The sequence below is a fragment of the Camelus ferus genome, chromosome 5, assembly GCF_009834535.1.
Source record: "Camelus ferus isolate YT-003-E chromosome 5, BCGSAC_Cfer_1.0, whole genome shotgun sequence".
In the NCBI taxonomy this organism is placed as follows: Eukaryota; Metazoa; Chordata; class Mammalia; order Artiodactyla; family Camelidae; genus Camelus; species Camelus ferus.
The window spans coordinates 58,112,825-58,134,204 of NC_045700.1; the positions used below are offsets into that span (position 1 = coordinate 58,112,825).

Genomic DNA, 21,380 nt, shown 5'->3' on the forward strand with positions numbered 1-21,380 from the left:
GTATATAGGTAAAGTAGATAAAGAATCATGAGATTAATCCCTCAGGTGTATTCCTGGTGACAGGAGTGTAGTTGAGAGATGTGAACTTGATATAGGGACTAATGAGGTTCCAATCAGGGAGATCTCTTGGTTCTAGACATTGAATTTTAGGTCCTAGGGAACTTCTAGATTGGAGATATGCAGGAAAGAATTAAAAGTCCAGAATACAGAGCATAGTATTTTTTAATCACTCAGTAAACACTAAACAACTAAAAGGCTAATGCTGTGATCTTGCATTTTAAGAGCTCTAATAATTCCTGTCAGAAATCTTATAAATAGGAAAACAAAGAAACGAAAATTGTTTTTAAATCTGTCTCATGCTGTGAAATTATTTTGGAACAAACTACTGTTTTCAAGTTTCAACAGCATCAAAGGAAAGGATGTTTTTCTCAGTTAACAAAGGCACTTGCAGAGGATCAGGTGAAAGCTGGCTTCCTGTGGAGAAGGAGTTTTGCCTTTGAGAATTTCATTATGGCTTCTTTGCACCCTACGGAGTCAAAGGAGACTTTCCCTTCTTTCTGTCCCATTTTTCTCTTTTATTCAAGGATTTTAATTGGTTTTGAAATAGCTGAAGTTAAATTCATGTGTGTGTGTACACAAATACATATCAGGTACACACCTGTACATATATGCACTCATAAGTGTCCATATGTATGAGAACTCTGAATTTACTACCTCTGACGGATCAAAGGACAAACAGTACCAGCTTTTAAATCTGGCTATCTGCATGGTGGCATAGCATTTTTTAAATAAGCAGTTTCTCAAAACCTGAAAAAACACAAAACTTGATTTTTTTTTTTCCCTGAGTGATGAGCCAGTTCCTTTCAAGTACTAAATAACAGGAATCATCAATATTATATTGTATTTGTACCTCATCCTCCCTCAAGATGAAATGTCTAAAAAGCAATCACAAATATCAAAAAGCCATTTCCTGTGAACTCCAAAATTACCTCTGCCATTTAGAGTAGTGACTTCTATCCCTTTGCAAACTGCCACATCTCTTTGCCAAGTATTGCTACCTTACATTTGTTTATGCTTTTGCATTACAGTGCGGTAGAATTAATATTACTATATTTCACCAACAGGAATACCACCTCAGAGTGCTCAAATTACTTGTCACACCGTGTGATAAATGAAACCTGGTCTTCTATGCAGATAAAGTTCTTTTAGCTTCCAACCTGTTTGAAATATAATGTTTTCCCTCTCCAAGCTGCCTTCTCTAGTTTCAGAAACGCAGTAATAGAGGAATATATTGTATAACTACTCTTAAATTTTGAAAGAGATAAAGATAGTATTTTTAATATCATGTATACACCTTCTATTGTGAATTTGACATTAAAGCAACATGGAAGTATATGAAAAAGAGAAAGGTGCTTTTTAGAGTTGTGGGTTTTAGTCCAAGGGAGTGCTGCTACTTGCTCCCCATTAACTCCATTTTCCTAACCTGTACACACCCTTTCTGTACCATCCTAATACAAACAGACTTTTTAGTAAGTAGGGCATCCATATCCTTGACCAGATTAAGTGCTTGTCACAATGCTTTGTAGCACCAAGAAACGTTACCACTGAACATGCAGAAATAATCTTATTTGGGTTTATTTAGAATCCATCAGTACTACTTAAACTGGTGTGCTTTTATTTTAAAAAATGCAGATTTCCTATTCACTTAATCTGATTTAGTAGGTCCAGCGTGAGCCTAGAGACCTGCATTTTGACTGCAGTCTACTTGAGAAGCACTGGGAAAGATAAGGGTATTTGTATTGGAAGATACAAGTGGGAAAAAACAAAAACAAATGAAGTACACAGGTAAAACCTATTTTAATCAGTAGTGTCCACCTTGCTCCCTACCTGTCTTTATAGGAAGCTAATAATGAGCAGCAAAATTGAGTGGCTTTACTTTCAATTCTCTGTGCTCTTGCAGCTGTGGCAGTGTTAATAAGCATTAAAATCATCCAAAGGTGATGATTTGAGAGAATAAAAAGGACACTGCAGGATCTGAATAATCCATTGTACTGCTGATACCTGGATAAATAAATCTTTTGGGTACAACAGTCTTATAATAAAATTGACTGGGCTAAAATAAGGTGTAAATGTCCAGGGCAGTGGAACTACTTAAGCGGTTCTTGGATGTGTTTGTGTAGTATTGACATATGACCATGAAGATTTTCTGAATGTCCATCTGTAATTAGCAAAGCTTAACGCAGCCAGATTTGTGTAGTCGTTTGTTTTTAGTACCCCTACCTCCCTGCATTTTCTCTTCCACACTCACTCAGTGCTGACCCTTGTCTTTCTCAACTTCCCCTTCCCTGAATTCACATCCTCTAACCTGTTACTTTGATCTAATTGGGTGAGTGTTAGTGATTGGTCCTTGGTATATGCTGACCGATCAACATATACTTTAGCATGGTTGACTGCTTATAACTTGTCAGGCATATATTCTGCCTTCATTCTCATGTCAATACTGTGAAGTAGGTAATGTAGTTATATGGAGGTCACTATTGTGGCCCCTATTACAAAATAAGGAAACTGAGGTTTAGAATAAATACCTTGCCCATGGTTACACAGTTATTAATCAGCAGAGTTCTCAAGTTCAGACAGCACGATTTTAGAGCATGAGCTTCTACTCCCCATAGCATGCCACTGGGAATTAGAACTTGAAGGCTTTTGTCTTCATATAAGTAGAGAATGTCCCCTGTTAAAGACTTTCTGTGTCTTACTCTGTTCTGTTAGAAGAAGGATGGTTCTGTGTCTCATCTCTTGATAGATTCCTGCTCTTCTGATGAATAGTTTCTAGCAATTAATTCCTAGAACAGAAAGAACAAGTATCCTTTGTCACCATGTCCTTCCAGAATGCATCTCCAGTAGGCTGTCATCCCTTCCTCTCCAAGGCTGCCCTTTCCCTACCATGAACACTTAACGGGTCCCTTCTTCCTCTGTACGAGGTTTTCCAGAGCTATATTTTTCTATGCCTCAACTTATAAACTTCATTTTGTTTGGAAAGTACACTTGTTACTCATTTGCCCTGATTGCATAGCTAGACCACTCATGCTTTATTAGGATTCTAGTACTCAAGAAACCCCTGGCAGGGTTAGAAGCAGTTGTGGGAGGATTTGAGTAGAAAAGGATGCTAGTTGAGTGGAATGAATGCTTATACACTGGGCCAATTCCAGTAAGAAGAGAGAGAGGGACGGAGGAGAGCTGGATCTGATAGCCATGGAAGGAAGCGTTCCATTAAGCATTTAATTTGTCTTGATTGCCCCATGGCTGGCAAGTCGATTCTTAGGGAAAAATTATATGTATGTTTTGGAACACTTATTTTCTAATTTGTCAGGATTAGAACTTAGACTCAGTTTTAATAAGGAGACTCTTGCATGTTTGTTTTTAGTGCTATAGGAATAAGCTAGAGTAAATTATTCACTATGTCTGTAAGGGAATGTCTATAAGTTTAACTTATGTAGAAATGGATGTTAATTACCTTACTGAAGGGGAAAATTATCTGCCTTCAGTCTACAAACTTTTGGAACATTTTCCTGTTGTTTTTGCTACCCTTATATGAAGTATTATATTGAAAACAGAACGTGACACATAGTAGATGTTAGAAATCATCACTTTCTCTGTGCTTTCCAGCCATCTGCAGGAACTTCATTCAGTCTCTGAGTATTTCAAAATGCCAGCAGAACATAACTTCTTGAAGGAGCTTTTAAAGGACATTCTAATGGAGTTTTCTTAGAAAGCCTCCTTTTTTGGTAAACATAAATAGGTATGAACACAACTGCCATGGGCTTTGCGTATAAATCACTCACTGAATGATTTCTACAAATGTCTACACGCACAGTTATCTAGCTAATGCCTTGTGAATCCCTGAATCAGTAATGGTGTCATCATGTTTACTTTGATAGTTCTGTATAATATAAAGTTCTAGTAATTGATGTACATTTAAATTAATTCTCAGAAATCTCCACCTCCCTGCATCCTAGCTCTCTGGATTTAACTTTATGTTGACATATACTTATTAAAATAAAGTCTTAACAGATTTTTTAAATGTTTATTATAATTGGCCCAGCACATTTTTTCCCCTGATAACTACTATTCTTGATTTAGTACTACAGAATATCTCAAAAAATAATGCTATCAGTGATACTTAGGAGAGCTAAGTAGCAGAAATGATTCAGCAGTCACTACCTTGGACTGTAAAGGGTGTCATGACTTATAACTTCCAACGTTAACAGTGTGCAGATAAGGAAAGAAGGAAGTATTGTCTGAAAAATAAAACTGACAAAATGTCTTGATTCATATATTTTCAATTTGGAAAACTTGACTCTAGAAACTCACTGAGACCTTTAAAAGCTTAGTGGATCTACTGGAGGTGGGAACTGTACTAGGAGAATCATTTTTAAAGCCAGGCTTGAGTTGCCTGTATGTCATATATACGCTGCGGTGCCTCAAAGTGCATTTCACAGCCAATTATTTCATAGTTGAGTAAATTCAATGTTAATAATTATAAAGAAAGTTACTTAGACAGGCAACTGTGTAGGACAGAATGTAAAGGCAAAAGTAGTTAATGTTATGTCTCATTTTGATTGAGAGTGAGAAGTATTTCTCCAAAGTACCTCAACGAGGCAGAGAAGATGATAGGTTGAAATAGAGTCAATAATAACTGTGAGGTTGTTTTTCATATTCGTAGTTACTATAAAAATAAAACAGGCTATTTGAAATTTAATGAACTATCAAACACTTCTGCCAGTGAAACCGTGTATTAATCCAGTTACAGATCAAAATCCCATCTTCTATATGAAACACTTATATTTTTGTTTAACCTTGTCAACAGTAAGTCATTTCATTAACTGATTGTGTTTCTTTATGCTGCTGCTAAGAACTTGAAGCCTAGTTTATGATCCACTTGTAGTAAATTTACAGGATTTTTGACTATTTCTATTCTATGTTCTTGCTTTCTTTTCCTTTTGCTTCATATTTCTAATTTATTTTATCTCCCTCTATTTTATGACTCTTTATAAGACATAAAATAAATCTGGGGACATAGTGGAATTATTTTTTAAACCAGTGAAATGAAAAAAAAAAAAGTTGTTTTCTCTGAAGAAGGAACTGTACCCGGGTCCCTGGGAACTCATCAATCATCAGAAAACTCCCCTCTGTCGTCCACCGCCCCTCACAACCGTGCTTCTTCTCATTCCAGAGAAAACCAGCTCTCTTCTGAGGAGCCTAAATCCTGTTACCTTTCCCAACCTTGAACATTTTCCACAAGTGATGGATGTTTTTTTCTGCACAACTCTCTCCAGAACACCTGGCCAACAGGCGAACTGACTTTCCTTCTCCTTCCTTTCTTCCTAACATCCCCTAGCTCTGAGTCTCATCTTATCAAACTGCCATTCTTCCTCTCCTAACTGAGGTCATCTACAGTCCCCAGGTCCCTCCTTCCTTCCTGCAGTGTTTTAGCTCCTGCTTCATTGTCATTCTCCCCCACGTAACTTCATACTAGGAAGAATATTATGTAGTCCAGTCACTATAGTAGCAGATGTTCTTGTGAGGTAGTGATCTCCCTGTCAACAAATACTTTTGAGCAGACAGACAGAGCATGCCAGTCCTTTGATTCACCCACTGGGTGCAGATGCACTAGTCTAGGTAGTGGTAAAATTATTAGTGTACAATTCTATTTCTACTGAAAATCATAACCAATAGGTTAAATACTTTGGCCCCAAATCAATACATCTATCTATATACTGACCTTGAGACATATAAAGTAGAGGCATTGAGATCATTTCTCTGATATATTTCCTAAATGCTATGCCTTGACCTTCACACACAGGATCACTTAACAGAGGAAGTTTCAGACTTTAACCAATTCATAGTCACCGAACCAGTGTGTTTCTGATTCCCTCGGGCTAACTTCTTTGGTACCATATGGTTGACCAATTGCATGACCTCCTTAATGAGATCACCACATACCTCCATAGTAAGCTTATACCACTTAATTTAACAGCAGATATAATTATAGTAACTTATCAAATTTTTACCATATTAAATTTAGAAAAGAAGTTTCTGGAAAAAGATCATATACAGTATACTTAGCACCTAATAAAGTTTCAATGCAACGTTTCCTATAAATTTTAATCTCTAACATTTGATAAACAGTACCCTGTATATCCACTCTTTTCCTTTTGTCATTATTTTAAATACAGAGTCATGGGTATATTTGCTAATATATATACACACATTTCATCATCCTTTTTAAATATCAGATTCCCATTTCTTAAATTCCTGGAGTTACACTGGGACATTAAAATCATGGGGGGATCTAGCATGACAAACACCTTTTCCTTTTACTTACATTTATATAATTTCAAAGTAGTAGATAAAAGCCAGAGAGTAATTGATTATAGTTGGTTTCTATAACATGCATGGATCATGTAGAATGGAGCAATTTCAAGGAGACTTTTTGGCTTTTATTATATAATAGTTTTAGTTCTCCTACTTTATTGAGACAAATTTATTAAATACTAGTTTATTAAATACCAAGCACTGTGCTAAACGATCTCATTTTCTTCAGCAGTCCTCAGAATGACTCTGTATAAAAATATCACTACCACTTTTTATAAAGACTAACAGATTTGGGGATATAAAGTAGATTGACCAAAAGACTTAGTAACAGCAGAGCCAAGATTCAAATCTTAATCTCCGTGAGTACATAGATTCTTCGTAGCACTATGTCACTGTGCAGAATAAAGTTTGACCTGGTCATTCATTAAGCAGCCAGTCTTTGAGGACAATAAGAATCAATAAAAACAAAGCCCCTTGAGTTAAGTGTTTACATGGGGATTTGTATTTTACACAGAGTGTATATGGTAAGTTTGTAAGTTTGCTATCCTAACAACAAACTAAAAATTCAATCCAAGCACAGAAGAACTGACCATACCCTGAATTTCTTCCTACTCCCAGGAAGTGTTTTTAGAACAACGAGCCAGAAGTGCTTTCTGTGGAGAGGCTAACAAGACTGTTGAGAGAATAAGAGAAAGTGACTTGCCCTTCTCGTGACATTTTCCCTACCAACCAGCCGCTTGGCGTTCCTTCCTGCAGGCTGCTGGCAGGATTTCTATTGGTAAAGCTTGACAGATGGGGTTCTAGTGACTGAGGCCCCTCCAACTCCAATAAGATGTCATCAAGGACTTAAACAGGTCCCTCCCCAAGGTCTCCAGTGTATGAAATGCTCTCTGCCTTCAGATAAAGAGTTAATCATGTTAAAATGGCAGTAACTCAGAGTTTTCAGTAAAATGTCATTATGCGATTTATCGGGACTTTGTAGAGTGAGGCTCCCTGGGTTTAGATAGATCTTTTAACTTGAATATTCAATAACAGAATGTAAATTTTTGGTGTAAAGAGAATGCCATTTGTTTTCTAATTCTTTCATGTAGCAGCATCCATAATTCCTATTATGGATATACACAATTTTGAAATTTATGCTAGATTAGCCCTGAAATGAGATACAAATAAATATGACTTTAATGCTATCATATCCTTGCTCATACTTCACTTATTTGTGCATTTTAATAGCATTTATCGTTTTTAAGTGAAAACAAATTAATCTCAGGCTTGAGCTAGTATATGTATTTTATATTATGCCTGATAGGCAAGGAATTGAAATAGCATGTCACAAAATGTTTAAATTAAAAATACATTAAAAATAAGTAGCTTACTTTAAACTTTAGTCATATTAATAATGGAACTGCATATAAAGATTCTCACATACCAGTTTTGCATCTGAAAATAGCAAATTTAAGTTTTTGATACATTAATCAAATATATCATGGGAAATAGAAATGTATAGTTCCTTCTGAGAAAAGTAATACACTGCAGTATATTTCTGTATATATAAAGGGAGGTTTTTATATAGTTTGGAATTATAGTCACTAATCAGGCTATTAAATTTTTAGATGTATTCCAATAAAAACATAAAGGTCTATGTTAATACCAGGATTAGAGTTTTCAAAGGGCAACTGAAAAATACTCTCAAAAGCTGCCCAGGAATATGCGACAATTGATTTTTTTTAAAGGCCAAGGAAAATCAAATAAAATCAGCGTATAGTAGGGTTCAAGCAAAACCAATTAAGCATCACAGTGAAGTCTAAATGGTGCTAATTAATGATAATTGACTTCAAGGATTGAAAAAAATGAATAAACTTGTCTTTAAAAAGAAAAAAGTGTGGACCTAAAAAAATAAACTTAATTATCAAATCAAGTTAGAAGTATGTAGGACTAACCTAATGGTAGCAGAACGGTGAAGAAAGAGTTGTGATAGTAGAAGGAGAAAAGCTGCTCACTTTTACAAACAGGGAAGAGAGGATCAGGCTGTTAGCAAATGAGATAAAAGAGCATATGTCCCCATGCCAGCATCTGATTGCAAGGCAGACTCCTTATGGAGATGGACTTGACTGATGACACAAAATCAGAGTGACCCATTCATTCTCTTGTTCTGTTTCCCTATAGGAATTGCCAGGATCCTGCCAATGTTAGATGCTTGATGCATCTGTATTCCCCCACCTGTCACTTAATTAGCCAGAGTCATCAGCTTCCCGGCAGATTTATTTAAGCCCTATTAATAGAATTATGTTGAAACTACAAAATAAGAAGAAAAAAAGCCCTGACTGTTGTTGAAAATAATCAAAGTCACAAACCCTGTTGTTCCAGCATTACTTTAGGAAATAGAACCAAATAATCGGCACCTGTTCATCATTTAGGAGCATTTATTGAACAGAGCAAGTATTTTTTGAATGCCTACTACATGTTAGGCACTTTATGCATAGAATTCTTGTTCACAGCCCATTTGTAAGTATAGGGATATTTGTCTACATTTTACAAAAGAAGAAGCTGCTGCTCAGAGATGTTAAGATTCATAGAACTATCAAGCAGCAGAACCAGAATTCAAACAAACCTTGTGTCCACGTGGTTCTAAAACCCTTCTGCATGGTTCCGCCAAGCCACTTCCACAGAGCTCTTTGACTTTTCTGTTCATCTCTGTATCTAAGTACTTAGAACCGTGCCTGACACCTAGTGGATTCTCAGTAAACAGGTGTTCAGTAAAAGAAAGGCTGCTTGGTGCAGAGCTCTCACTGGTGCCTCTGGAAACACCGGATGGAGGGAGTAGGAAAGCACATTCATAGTCAGTGACCTTAAGCCTGTCTCAGTCTGTACCAAAGCTCAGGTTTTTGTTTGTTTGTCTCATTCTTTGTTGTCTTTCCTTTCCTTGTGTGTGTTTGAATCTCTAAATCTTAGAGGTAAAACCCCAGGGGACAGGATCCCTTCTTCCTTGCTTGTAGCATTCACAGCACGCGAGTGAGTGTTCTGCACACAGCGGTGCTTCCCGGAGTGATCAGGCCATATTAATCACTGACAAAAGTCTGTTGAAAGACATAAATAAATCCGCATTCTGGGGTATCATTAGGCCACACTCATTTTTCGCTTGGAAGAGCTGTGCATCACCTATCAAGATCTGAAAAGTAGATTCTCCTCCTTTTTTAAAGAAATGGGGATGGCAGTTTGAGAACTAAAGTCCCTTGATGGGATCAGGAGTTTTCTGTGATACCTGAGTATGAAGGAGACATTCTGCTCACGGCTTGGGATAAGATCTTCTCCAGGATGGCTTAAGATTTCAACCCTGATCACTTACAGCCAGAAAACTCCAGGATGGCAATTTTTGTTGATTTGGAAGCTTTCTTGTTGCAGCCTATTTAGATTGTACTCAAATAATGAGGCTTTCAGTGAATGAAAGAACATGTGAGAAAACATAGGCGCCCTTTGCGGGCACTGAAGGTAAGGGTGTAGCCTGCAGCAGCATCTGTGGTTGGGGATTTGGGTCTGTTTTGTTCACTGCTGTATCCATGGTGTCTAGAACAGTACCTGATACATAGGTGGTGAACGGTAAATATTTTTAAATGGATTAGGCTACATAAAAAATGATGATAAAAATAATACAGCATCTCAGAAAGGACGTACTGGGAATGCTATCCCCCTAATTAGGAAGACACTAGAACTTTTAAAGAATATTCTCTCCAAAAGGGAGGAAAAGGTAGATTTAGCTGAGGAGAGATGTGAGGGCCTTCTTCAGATAAATATACTCTTTTTGGACAGAGTTCAGGAACGCAAGAAGTTTTAGAGCAGTTACGTTGTTAAAGTTTAAAACTGAAGTAGAATAATAATATTGTATTGCCCAAATCTTAATTAAATCCCATGAAAACTAAGAATAAGAAATGGATACTTGTTATTACTGTTATTTAACATTGCTTTGTTAAGCAAGGAAAATGAAATAATTGGTAACAATATTGAGATATATTCCAGTAGACTCAAATTTTTCAAAATAAATAAAACTACTAAGCTTAGTAAAAGAATTTAGTAAGCAGACCAGATACAGGGTAAGTGTTTCTTATAGTAGCAATAATTTGTTATAGATAGAATCCAAAACACATATTTATCTCAAACTCAAAACAACTAGAAAAATATTTAGCAAGAAAAGTACTTGACCTCCTGAAAAACAGTATAAACGCTTACTGATAAGATATCCACAAATAACCTAAAAACTCACTTGTCTCAAGTTTTATATAATTAATTAATTTGCAATTAAATTACACTGAGAATTTAGAAGAATAAATATCCAATAAAATGTTGAGGAAAAAACACACCCGTGTATGTATTGATGTGGATTCTAGCTGCCTCTAGCACCAAAATCTGATTACTAGTGACTTAAAATAGGATTTTATCTTGCTTACTTCATAGTCCATCGTTAGTGGCTAGACTTTTTTTATTTTCTTGTTGTGACTGTTATTTTATTATTGCATTTTAATTCCTAAGCATAAATTCTTTTAATACCCATTCTGTGCCAGTCACTGGTTGCATTTTCTCATTTAATCCTTGCAATTATATAGTATGTTATTTATGAATGAGGAAAATGAGGGTCTGAAAGTTTCAGGTTACCTAACTGTAGTGGAAATTCAGATTACCTAAGCGTAAAGCCAAGCGAATATTCTTTTCAGTTCGTTGGATTTTAAGCATATCTCACAGTAGAAAGAACGTATAACATAAAACTTAATCAGCCAAATGGACGTGGCATAAATGGGTATTATATACCCAGGATATTAAATTACCTTTCATTCTATTTCTGTTTTATTTAAGATGAAGAGTGTGTGTGTCTGAAAATTAGGAGAGCTGGACTTCTAGCCCTATCTCTGCTACTAAAAAGCTTTGTGACCTTGAGAAGTCATTTCACCTTCCTGGTCCTCAGTTTATATTATCTATAAAATAATAGGAGTTGAATGATAATATCTCCGCAGTCCACAATCACTTGGTTCTCTAATGAGAAAATGGATTGTGAAACCTGTCTGGCTCCAGAGTCCATGCTTTTGGTTTTTTGTGTAAATTGGTGTTTATTTATTTTTGTAATACTTCTGTTTATAACAGTACAGGTAAATGAACTGTCTTTCACTCCACCTGTCTCACTCTTCTGCTGTGCAGTAGGTTTAACTGTGGAGGGGACTCTGGGACAGGACAAAAAAACTCACTGCTTCCTATTGTGACCATGTGATTCAAAGTTCGTGTGATTTGGGAGACCCTTCCACAGTGGGCAGTGAGCACAGTTTCTTGGTTATATCAAGTAGGTTTGTTTTGGCTTAAACTTAGGAATCTTATTTTAAAAGCAAGAGCCTGTTAAAATAATACATTCTGTATTCACATAAAATAAGACAATGTAAGATATAATTTAATAGGAAGTTACTATGATAAATTGAGAATATCAAATCACATATAAAATGTAGACTTTTAGATACTGACCCCAATATTTTTTTTTTATTGTCTATTAAATCCTGCCCCTCCTTTGAAGGCTAACCTTTAGAGCATTTAGTTTAAAGTATAACCTTTCTTTTTTGGTGGATCTATTTTATTTTATCTTTTAGGATTATGGTTTTGACGATTAAGTAATAGGTTTAAATTCGATTGATTCTGACCTTCTTTAGCAATTGACTGCTATGATGTGCTTTTTAAAAATGGTTTCTCCTGTATTGCTTGGCACTGTGACATAGCAAGTCAGCCAAGTAAAGACTAACATTAAATTGGCTTACTCCTATATGGCTTATCTTCTGGGTGCAGTTGAGTAGCTAGAAGGTTTAAGTACTGTTCTTTTTACACATATGCAGTCAAGTTAATGCCAAGAAAATTAGCTCCATCCTATTTGAGTCTCTGCAACCCTGGTTACAAAGATAAAGACGTACAACACGTTGCTTTCTTTTTCTAGCGTTAAAACATCCATTGGTCATTATGCTACCAATAGTTGTTTATTAGTCTTTACCTTAGATAAAGCTTTTATGTTGTAAAAAAATAGAAATTGCTTTTTCTTAATATTTTAAGATAATTATATAGAGAACATGTTATCTAAATACAACTGGCATATTTTGAATTTGATCTAAACAACTATTCCATATGTTTGTTATAAATTAGCACTTTCATGTGTTAAATAATGTCAGACTTCATAGCAGCTAGGCTTAGCAGTGCTTCCGTTAGTTATTTTAATTGTTGTTTATCTGGCTTTTTAAAAAAAACTGTATTATTCTTATTCACAGAGTGATTTCTGAAAACATCAGAAAATAAGGCAGATATTATAATTGGGTCCATATGATGTCCAACACTGCTCTCTACTGGCAAAGTAGCAAGTCATAAAACAAACTATTCTGTCTTTCAAGTGGAAAAAAATGTTAATTTCAAGTAATATTTGAAAATGAAGGTGTAGTCTCAAACTTTCACACATTTTTTGCAACATGCTTATTGTAGGCATAATAGGACACAATGAAATAACTGAAGAAATGAATACAGATATCACTTGAGATTAGTTAGTTTAAAAGAGAAGCCTGTTGTTTTAATTAACTGAAAAATAATTGTGAGAGTTTTTGGAAAATATTAAGTGAAATATGAAATATCTTAATAGCATTCTAATTTTAAAAGTCTACAAAGTAAATATTTCTGTATGTAATAATGAGTTTGATGACATTTTTATGTTTTTAATTTCAACAAACTCCCTGTTGTGACTAAAATACCTGTTGTTGACTACATCTGCTAAGTGATCAAATGCATTCAGCAGAGAGATGCAAAAGGTGGAATATTTGCATGGAATATATAAATAGCTTTAAAGTATCAAAATTTTGCTCTGTGTTTCTCAAGTCTTTATTGACGATTTCCAAAGACATTTTATAGTTTGTAAAGTCTGTGAAAAAGATATGCCATGTTATTATATTTTAATATATAGACTAAGAATATACAGAACATTTTTAGATCACTCTCATCTGATTTTTCATAGCCTAATATATTCTAAGCATCCCATTGTGTTGTATATCTTTCCTATCTTTTCATATTATTTAGAAGTCAAATTCAGTGTTTTCAATTCTCAGTGCTTTTAATAACTCAGCTAGTAGCCAAAATTTACATATACACACACATAATAATGCCCGAAAAATGAATCAATCACATATAATAATTTAAGAGGTTTCATTTGTTTTTTGTAAATTTGCCTAATATTATAATCATTGACTGATTACTTTGATTATAACATGAATTTAAAACATAACATTCTCAATGATAGTTACCTCTTGATTATGAGAAAGAAGTTAATGCTTATTTTCATTGATTAAAAACTACATTTTTCCATAGTTTCTAATTTTTCTAGAGGGAACATACATTACTATTAAAATACAAATGTTTGTTTATTCATAAGTAAACAAAAATTTTGTTGCAGATTTTCAAAGCACAGGCACACAATTGTGCAAGATACACACTTGGACTTAGATAAGGTCTAATGCCTGATCTTTCTAAAAAAAAATGTGCTAAAATGAATGTTGTCTATTTGAGACTATGAAGAAAAATAATTGATAAAATCTTGAACACTTAAAGTAAAACAGAACTGCACCCACCATCATCACAGACTGCAGAACGCATAACTCTTTCTTTGGCTCTTTTGCTACACTGAAAAGTAACAATCTACACGTATAAAGCAAAAACAGTCTGATACATTACACTCTCCTATCATTGTTATTTTTTTCTGCCACATGGAGGAGCTAAGACATAAAGTTGCTAAAACATGAAAGCAATGATTTTTACTTGAAAATTTCAGGATATCAATATCTCATTTTGTGAAAGAATGTAAAGGAAATTTTCTGTATTTCTTTATTTAGGTAAATAAATAACAAAAAAAAATTTTTTTTGATATTGACTTTTTTTATTCAGCATAATTCCCTTAAGATCTATCCAAGTTGTGTGTGTAACAATAGTTCATTCATTTTTATTGCTGAGTAGTGTTCCATGGTATGGATATACCACAGATGGTTTAACCATTGACCCACTGAAGGATATTTGGGTTTCTCCTGATGTTTGGCTCTTACAGAGAGATCTATTGTGAACATCAGTGCACAGATACTTGCATGAATGTAAGTTTTCATCTCTCTGGGATAGATACCAAGAAGGGCAGTTGCGATTTTATGATAAGTATATGTTTAGTCTTCCGAGAAACTACCGAACTATTTTCCAAAGTGGCTGTAACATTTTACATTCCAACCAACAGCAGCATCCTATCATTTTATTTGCTAATCTGACAACCCTAATTACTAATATTAAGGATCTAACTTTCTTGGTTCCCCTTGCCATTTCCCTAAACATTTAACTTATTTCTGTTTGCAGCATTATTCCCTTTCATCTCCCTCTACAATGTGGCAGCTACCTGGAGACCCATGATTCTGGCCCTCTTCTCAGTCCTTCCATCTAGACCTCAGCGCCAGGGTCTCCATCATCCTTACCTTCTGCCCAGAGTTCTGCTTTTCCAAGCTCCACTTTATATACAAGCTGTTGAGTCAGTTTCTCTAGCTGATGCATCAGAGGATATGTGTTTCATTTCTTCCTTTCATTCAGGTCTCTATGAAAATAGCACCTTTTTAGAGAGGACTTTACTAACCACTCAATCCTAAATATTACTCATACTCTGCCCAGTCTGTGTTACTATGTGTGTTATTTTTACTTGTGCCATCTAAGATATATTATAAATCTGTTTGTGATAGAAACATGGACATAGAAAAATATAGATACATACATACATATGCAGATGCATGCAGACATACACACACACAGAAAGGCTCACTAGGATATAAATTCTACTAGCACAGGGACATTTTTCCCCTGATACATACCCAGCACTTAGTAAATGCTTGACTCATAGCAAATATTCATTTTTTTTAAGGAGTAAATGATGTGTGTGACATTAACTTACCATTTGGAGGCTTAATTTAATTTTTATTTTATCAGCGTTATCTATGTCCATTTTAAGCAGTCAGATATTTCTCCAAGGCATATAACGAAGAAGCAGAATGTTCCCCAGCTCTTCTCCCAAGTGTCAGTCACTGAAGCAACCATTTTCAGCTCTTTTATTTTTTTCTGTGTATGTGGATAACCTGCCACACTGCTGTGCCTTGATTTGTCGTATTTGTGGTGGTTTTCAACACCTTCTGTCATCCCTCCCTGTTTCCTGAGTTCCATTTCTTCCTCTGTTTTATTTTATAAACTCCCCTCTTTTCTTACAGAGAACTGGGCTATGAGAGTTTAAATTTTGGTCCCTTCCACATCTATGTGTGTATTTTTTCTCTCCTAATAACCTATAAACTTGGCTTTAAATCTTTTTTTTTTTCCTTAGAATTAAAGTTATTTTTCTTCCATTATTGCTGATATGAAGTCTGATGTCATTCGAATTCCATCTCCAGTGTATTGTTGGTGACCTAATGTACTGTGTCTGTGTATGTGTTTTCACTGATTACAGTGGTGTAATCTTGAGTCCTTTGCTCTGAAATTTCATAGCTTTGCTTCTGGGAAGGTGTTAGATAATTTTCTTTCTTCAGTTTTTCTGGTCCCCTGTTTCTAGAACTCTATCTTGTGTGATATTTGCTCTCTAGAGCAGTGGTTTTCACTTTGAAACGTCCACCAGAAACGCCTGGAGTAGACAATAAAACAGATTGTTGGACCCACCCCCAGAGTTTCTGTCAGTAGAATCTGTATTTTAACAACTTTGCAGATAAATGCTGATGCTACTGTTCCAGGGACCAAATTTTTAAAAACGCTATCCTAGACCAATTCTCTAATAGTTCTACTTTTTTTTTTTTTTTTAAATGTATCTTCTTTCAAAATACCTAGCTTCTGCATTTTCTGTTCCCTTGGCCTGGCCTGCCTTCCCCCGGGTATCTAGACGTACCACTGCCTTTCCGGTTGGTTTACACTTGACTTTATCAGTGAGGTCTCTTCCACCCATCCTATTTGCAGTGGCACAGCACACAGACACACTCACATGCCTTGCACTTCCGATCCTTCATTGCTGTTGCCTCTCTAAAATTATATATAATTCTCTTATTATATAATACTGTTTATGTTTGGCTCCCTCCACTAGGGTATAAGGCCCCTAAGAGCAGGAAATTTGCTTTGTTTTGTTTCCTGCTATATCCCCAACTCCTAAATAGTACTTGATAAATAACAAGCACCCTATAATTACCTCTCAATGAATTTCCTCAACTTTATCTTGTAATATTTTTTAATTGTCTGCCTCATATTTTTAATTTCCATGAGCTCTTTATTGTTCTCTCAATGCTCCTTTTTATTAGGGGATCCTGTTTCTATCCTGGATGCAGTATATTTATATTGATTTTAGATTTTTAGACATCTTTTTTGTCCCTGCTTTTTTCTCCAGTTTCTTCCATTCTATTTTGTTCCTGCTTCTTTGTTTTTCTCCCTGTTTTTCACGTGATTGGCTGTCCTCAAGTATGTGCACATACGTGGTGTGTTTTGATATTGAAGAGTGAGGCACCTAAAGGCTGGCTGACAGTTCTATGTACGTGGGCAGGTCTTATCAACTGGTAACTGATCAGGTGGCCCATTTATTTCATGTAGAAACCCCAACTTTCAGCAAAGGTTGTCTTTTTTAGGGGAGTCACTTTCCCTAGGGAAGACTCTTACTACTTAGGGCATATCGGACTAGCAGCCAGTCTCCCCGGAGACAGGCTGGGGAAGGGGCCCAGCGGACATTCAAGTCTGCATGTGGACGTTGGCTCAGTTCCTTTGCTTCAGTGGGTGCCTCCCCTCTGCTCTCAGCCAGGCATAGCATTTCGCAGTCCAGAACTCCCTTGGCCTTCTTTCTCCAGCTAGTTAACAGCTCAGCTGAGATGGGATGGATTAATCCCTTGGCCACGGCTTGATTCAATTCCATCTTTCCTTTCACCCTTCAGGCACCCGCAGAGTGGGAAACCAAAGTCCGACCTCTAACCTGTGCTGTACACAAGCCTTCTGAGAGCACTGATGACAAGACTATTTCAGTCATTTGTGGGTCTGTACACTAGACTGTATATTCCTGAATGTAAGCATTGAAGCATTTAACAGTTTGTTAAGCCAGTTCCTCCCAGAGTTAGACCCTGAAGCAAAGATTTGGGTGCAAGTGATTTGTTAAGGGAGTGCTCCCAGGAGCAACAAGTGAGGATGTGGGAAGCAGGACAGACAAGGGGAAGAAATCAAGTGAAGCCCCAGCCTCAGCCTGACTCTGAGGGAAGTTCTGCGTCACAACACTTACACCTTAGAATTAACCCCACTTCCAAGCAGAGGGTTGGACCTTTGTACTTCCACACCATCTCTTAAGGAATTTTGTGATATGGGGGGGGAAGCAAAAAACTCCCAGATGTTTCTAGCTCTCAATATTGGCAAAGTGACCTCATTGCCCAAAGGGAATCCTCTGAAGGTCTTGCATGTGAGCCGTTACCAGCAAAGCCTGGGGAAGCTGGATGATGAGTCCCAACACTGATAAAAAGGATCCAAGGAGAGCTAAGCGGGCACCAACAATATCCACTAAATTCTAGTGTCTTCCTCAAACAATCTTTAAATAAAGGAGTGGTAGTCCCCCATAATTATAAAGTACTTTGCAGTTTACAGAGTTGTTTTGTTTTTTTTCTTTTCTTTTTTCTGATCTCATTGCAATTGATCTTTGGAGTAATTTTAAAAAGAAAGAAGAACAGTATTATCCTTATTGTTCAAGACTCAAATAAGGCAGAGATTAAGCGACTTTTCTAACATCTTCAGATTCTAGGCCTAGAGTGTATTCCAGCATGCTGCATCATATGCAAGTCTCATACATATTTTACATAGACGTGGAATGCCTAAAAATATGATTTAATCTAAGTATCATGCCTTTCATAACTGAAAAATATAGGAAATACTTTAATGAATGATTTGCTTTTTACTTTTAAAATTATTTCCATTTATTTCATCCAATATTACATAGAAAAACTGGGTCAGTGGCAAGCCCCATATTAGATGTCTCCTGTCGACTGTAATAAATGCGCAGCCTTAAAGTTGAGAGTTACGTTTTATTTGGCAGGAGGACTTGAACCAGGATGACACCCTCTCAGATCGCTCTGAGGGACTGCTCCGAAGAGGTAGGGAAGGGGCTAGAATATATAGGAGCTTTACAATAAATGGTCAAGAGTTGGAACAATAAAAGATTACTTGTTATCTAAAGAAAAGCAGGCATCTCAAGTTAAAGAATTTAGTGCTTTTCTATGTATGGGAGGAAGCAAACATTTGGGCTCATTGAATTCATTCCTTTGACAAGCATCTAGTTACCTAGGGCCAGTATCTTGTCCTTTCTTATTCTGAGTCCCCTCAGGGTGCACCATTGTGAGTGGCTGCAGGGGCTGGACTGCAGGCTTGTCTTCACTGTGGGGGGTCACAGCAGCCGCTAATGACTTGATGGTTTCAGCATTCTTTGTTTACTGATACGGTTTGCAGTATTTTTCGCTCACACTCTTTAGTTTAGTTCCCACCATCATTCAAAGCTTCTCCCTGTGTTTCATTACTCAGTTGGTTTAATTAAAGCCAGTGTGAAAGAAACTTGTAGAAAGGTTTCTGGAGCACTGCAAGAGGTTGATTCGTTTAGAATGTACTTGGAGTTCTTCCATAATTTTCCCATATGGGCCTATTTACATATCACACTTATGACTCATGACATTACTACCAAAGTACAAATATATTCCCACAAATATTTCCAGTAACTCTTACAGTCTAAAATGAATATAGCAGACATTCTGTCTTATAGTTCCAGAATCACTTACCAATAGAGAGTCTGCTCTTGCTTCCCTGTTCTGCTTACATTAGACCACCCAGCAATGGGGAGTCTCTCGTTGATACGATAAATTCAGAGATAAAGTGAGAACAGACATTTACCCCATGGATCTTCTCAGAACTAAATAGCTGCTATTGTGTTAGCTCCCCTCCTGTCACGTGAACCCTTTATCCCTCCTGGATGATCTAAAACAGTGCTTTTCAAATCTGGTGGCATGTTAAAGTCACCTGGGGAGCTTTAAAATACACGGACACCCTGGCTCTGCCCCAAACTAATTAAATCAGAGTCCCAGGCACAGGACTAAGTTTAAAGCTCCCGTGTGATTGTGTCATGCAGCCAAGGTTCAGTACACTGACCTGAAACAGAAGAAATGTGACAAATGCATTGGTGTCAGGAAGAGATTTGGCCGTCTCATGTATCTTAGTAGCAGATTTTCAATTCCTTTTAAGCTGAGGGTTTCTCCATTTATTTTGGTCTTTTTTGCAGACCTGGTCAATCAGCTTTGAGGCCGCAGTGGGCAAACCAAGCACCTAATGATATCACATCCAGGCCTGTGAGCAGTTGTTTGGTATACTTTACACATATTAGAAAAAGAAACTGGTATACCTTATAGAAGCCGAAAACTGAAACTTGTTTCTACCTTGATGCTTCTGAGCTTCATTTTCTCTCCCTGAGCTCATCAGGAAGGGGTCAGCACTTATCTGCTGTATTTTCAGCTCAGCTTTTGTCTCTGCCTTCCTCTCTTCTCCTGACCTGTTGCCATATTCTGTCCGTTCCTTAGAGTTTAGTACAAGGAACCCCCTGTAATGCTCTTAGAAATATAATTCCCTTATTAGGCCAAGGAATCTGCACTGTTGTATTTTAACCCGCTCCTTGGGGAATTCTCATACAGGTAATACAGAGAGGCCATTTTGAAAAACAAGACTCTAATTTCTTTAGTTGTTATTGTTGTTATTTTCTTCAAGAATTATAGAAGAAATAAAATGTGATTTAGAAAGATACCCCGACATTACTGTTTTGCTCCCTTCCATTCTGTGAGTTGACACATGAGAAAGAGTCTACTTAATCATTTGATGTAAAGAGTACACACATACATACTCATGTATATATGTCCATTTATATAAAAAGTGATGAATTCATGACTCACTTTGGTGTTATGATTGGTGGTGTGTGACAAGAAAAAAAAGGTCTTTGGGAAATTATACACACCTAAGTAATTTAATGGTTACTTCTATTTATAAAGAAATATTCTATAGAATAAAATATCCATATTTCAATTCTAATTGGTCTTGAACATGTCATGATGTTAGACTTCTGTTTAGAAGGTATTATATCTCCCCAGGATAGAGATTTTATCATAATGTGGCAATTATTACGAAACTTTTTCTTTTTGGGGGGAAAGATCAAGTTTTAACTAAAAACCTCCAAGGATATTTTAAAACTTAGTAGAATTATAGAGCATGTATGTTTTACTTTTTAATTTAATTTAGCTATACCTTTTATGGATAGTGTATATTGGGTATTTTTTAAAATGTGTATTTTAAAATCTTACATGCTAGACAAGTGTCCTAATTGGAAAACAAAGAAAAATGTTGATTTGACATTATAAACTGTATTAAACCACATTAATATCCTAAAATATACTATTGACAAGTAATAAAGTAACAAAAACAATTTATGTCCTTTAAATTTGCAGAGAACTTTTTAAAATTTTTAGTATGTTTTAAGTTTTAAATGTAAACTTTATTCCTTTGGGCCAATGAAATAACTTTCATTTTCTTCCCAGTAAAACTGTGTAAGTATAATATTTAGAGGTAGGAAAAGTATGTTTTAAAAACAATCTTTGAATAATAGGAATTATATGTGATTAATATTTACATTTTCATATACTATAAAATAATATAAATTAGTAACGTCTGTTTAGGATTTGGATTTGCATTATATCACATCATTCAATTTTTCCATGTTATGTTTGAAAATGATTTAATGGTATATGATGTAGTACAGTCTGTCTCACACATGACCATTTTCAGTTTCTTGGCAGCACAGAAGTGGAGCAGCCCAAAGGAACAGAAGTTGTAAGAGATGCTGTAAGAAAACTAAAGGTAGGGCAAGCCCTCCAAAGAAATGTCTAGCGTATTGAACTTGTCTCACGTCA

At 36.0% G+C, this 21,380-nt stretch overlaps 1 protein-coding gene across 7 annotated transcripts in view; it reads left to right on the plus strand.

The window, feature by feature from the left end:
* GULP1 (GULP PTB domain containing engulfment adaptor 1) overlaps positions 1-21,380 on the plus strand; it is a 228,957-nt gene that overhangs the window by 164,530 nt on the left and 43,047 nt on the right. For 6 of the 7 annotated variants that reach the window (XM_032479896.1, XM_032479898.1, XM_032479891.1 and 3 more), the window contains one exon: positions 21,256-21,327. In XM_032479896.1, the coding sequence (XP_032335787.1) occupies positions 21,256-21,327 (72 nt within the window). Of the gene's footprint in view, positions 1-18,406; positions 18,537-21,255; positions 21,328-21,380 lie in introns of those variants that run through there. The other variant, XM_032479894.1, reaches the window with a different exon arrangement.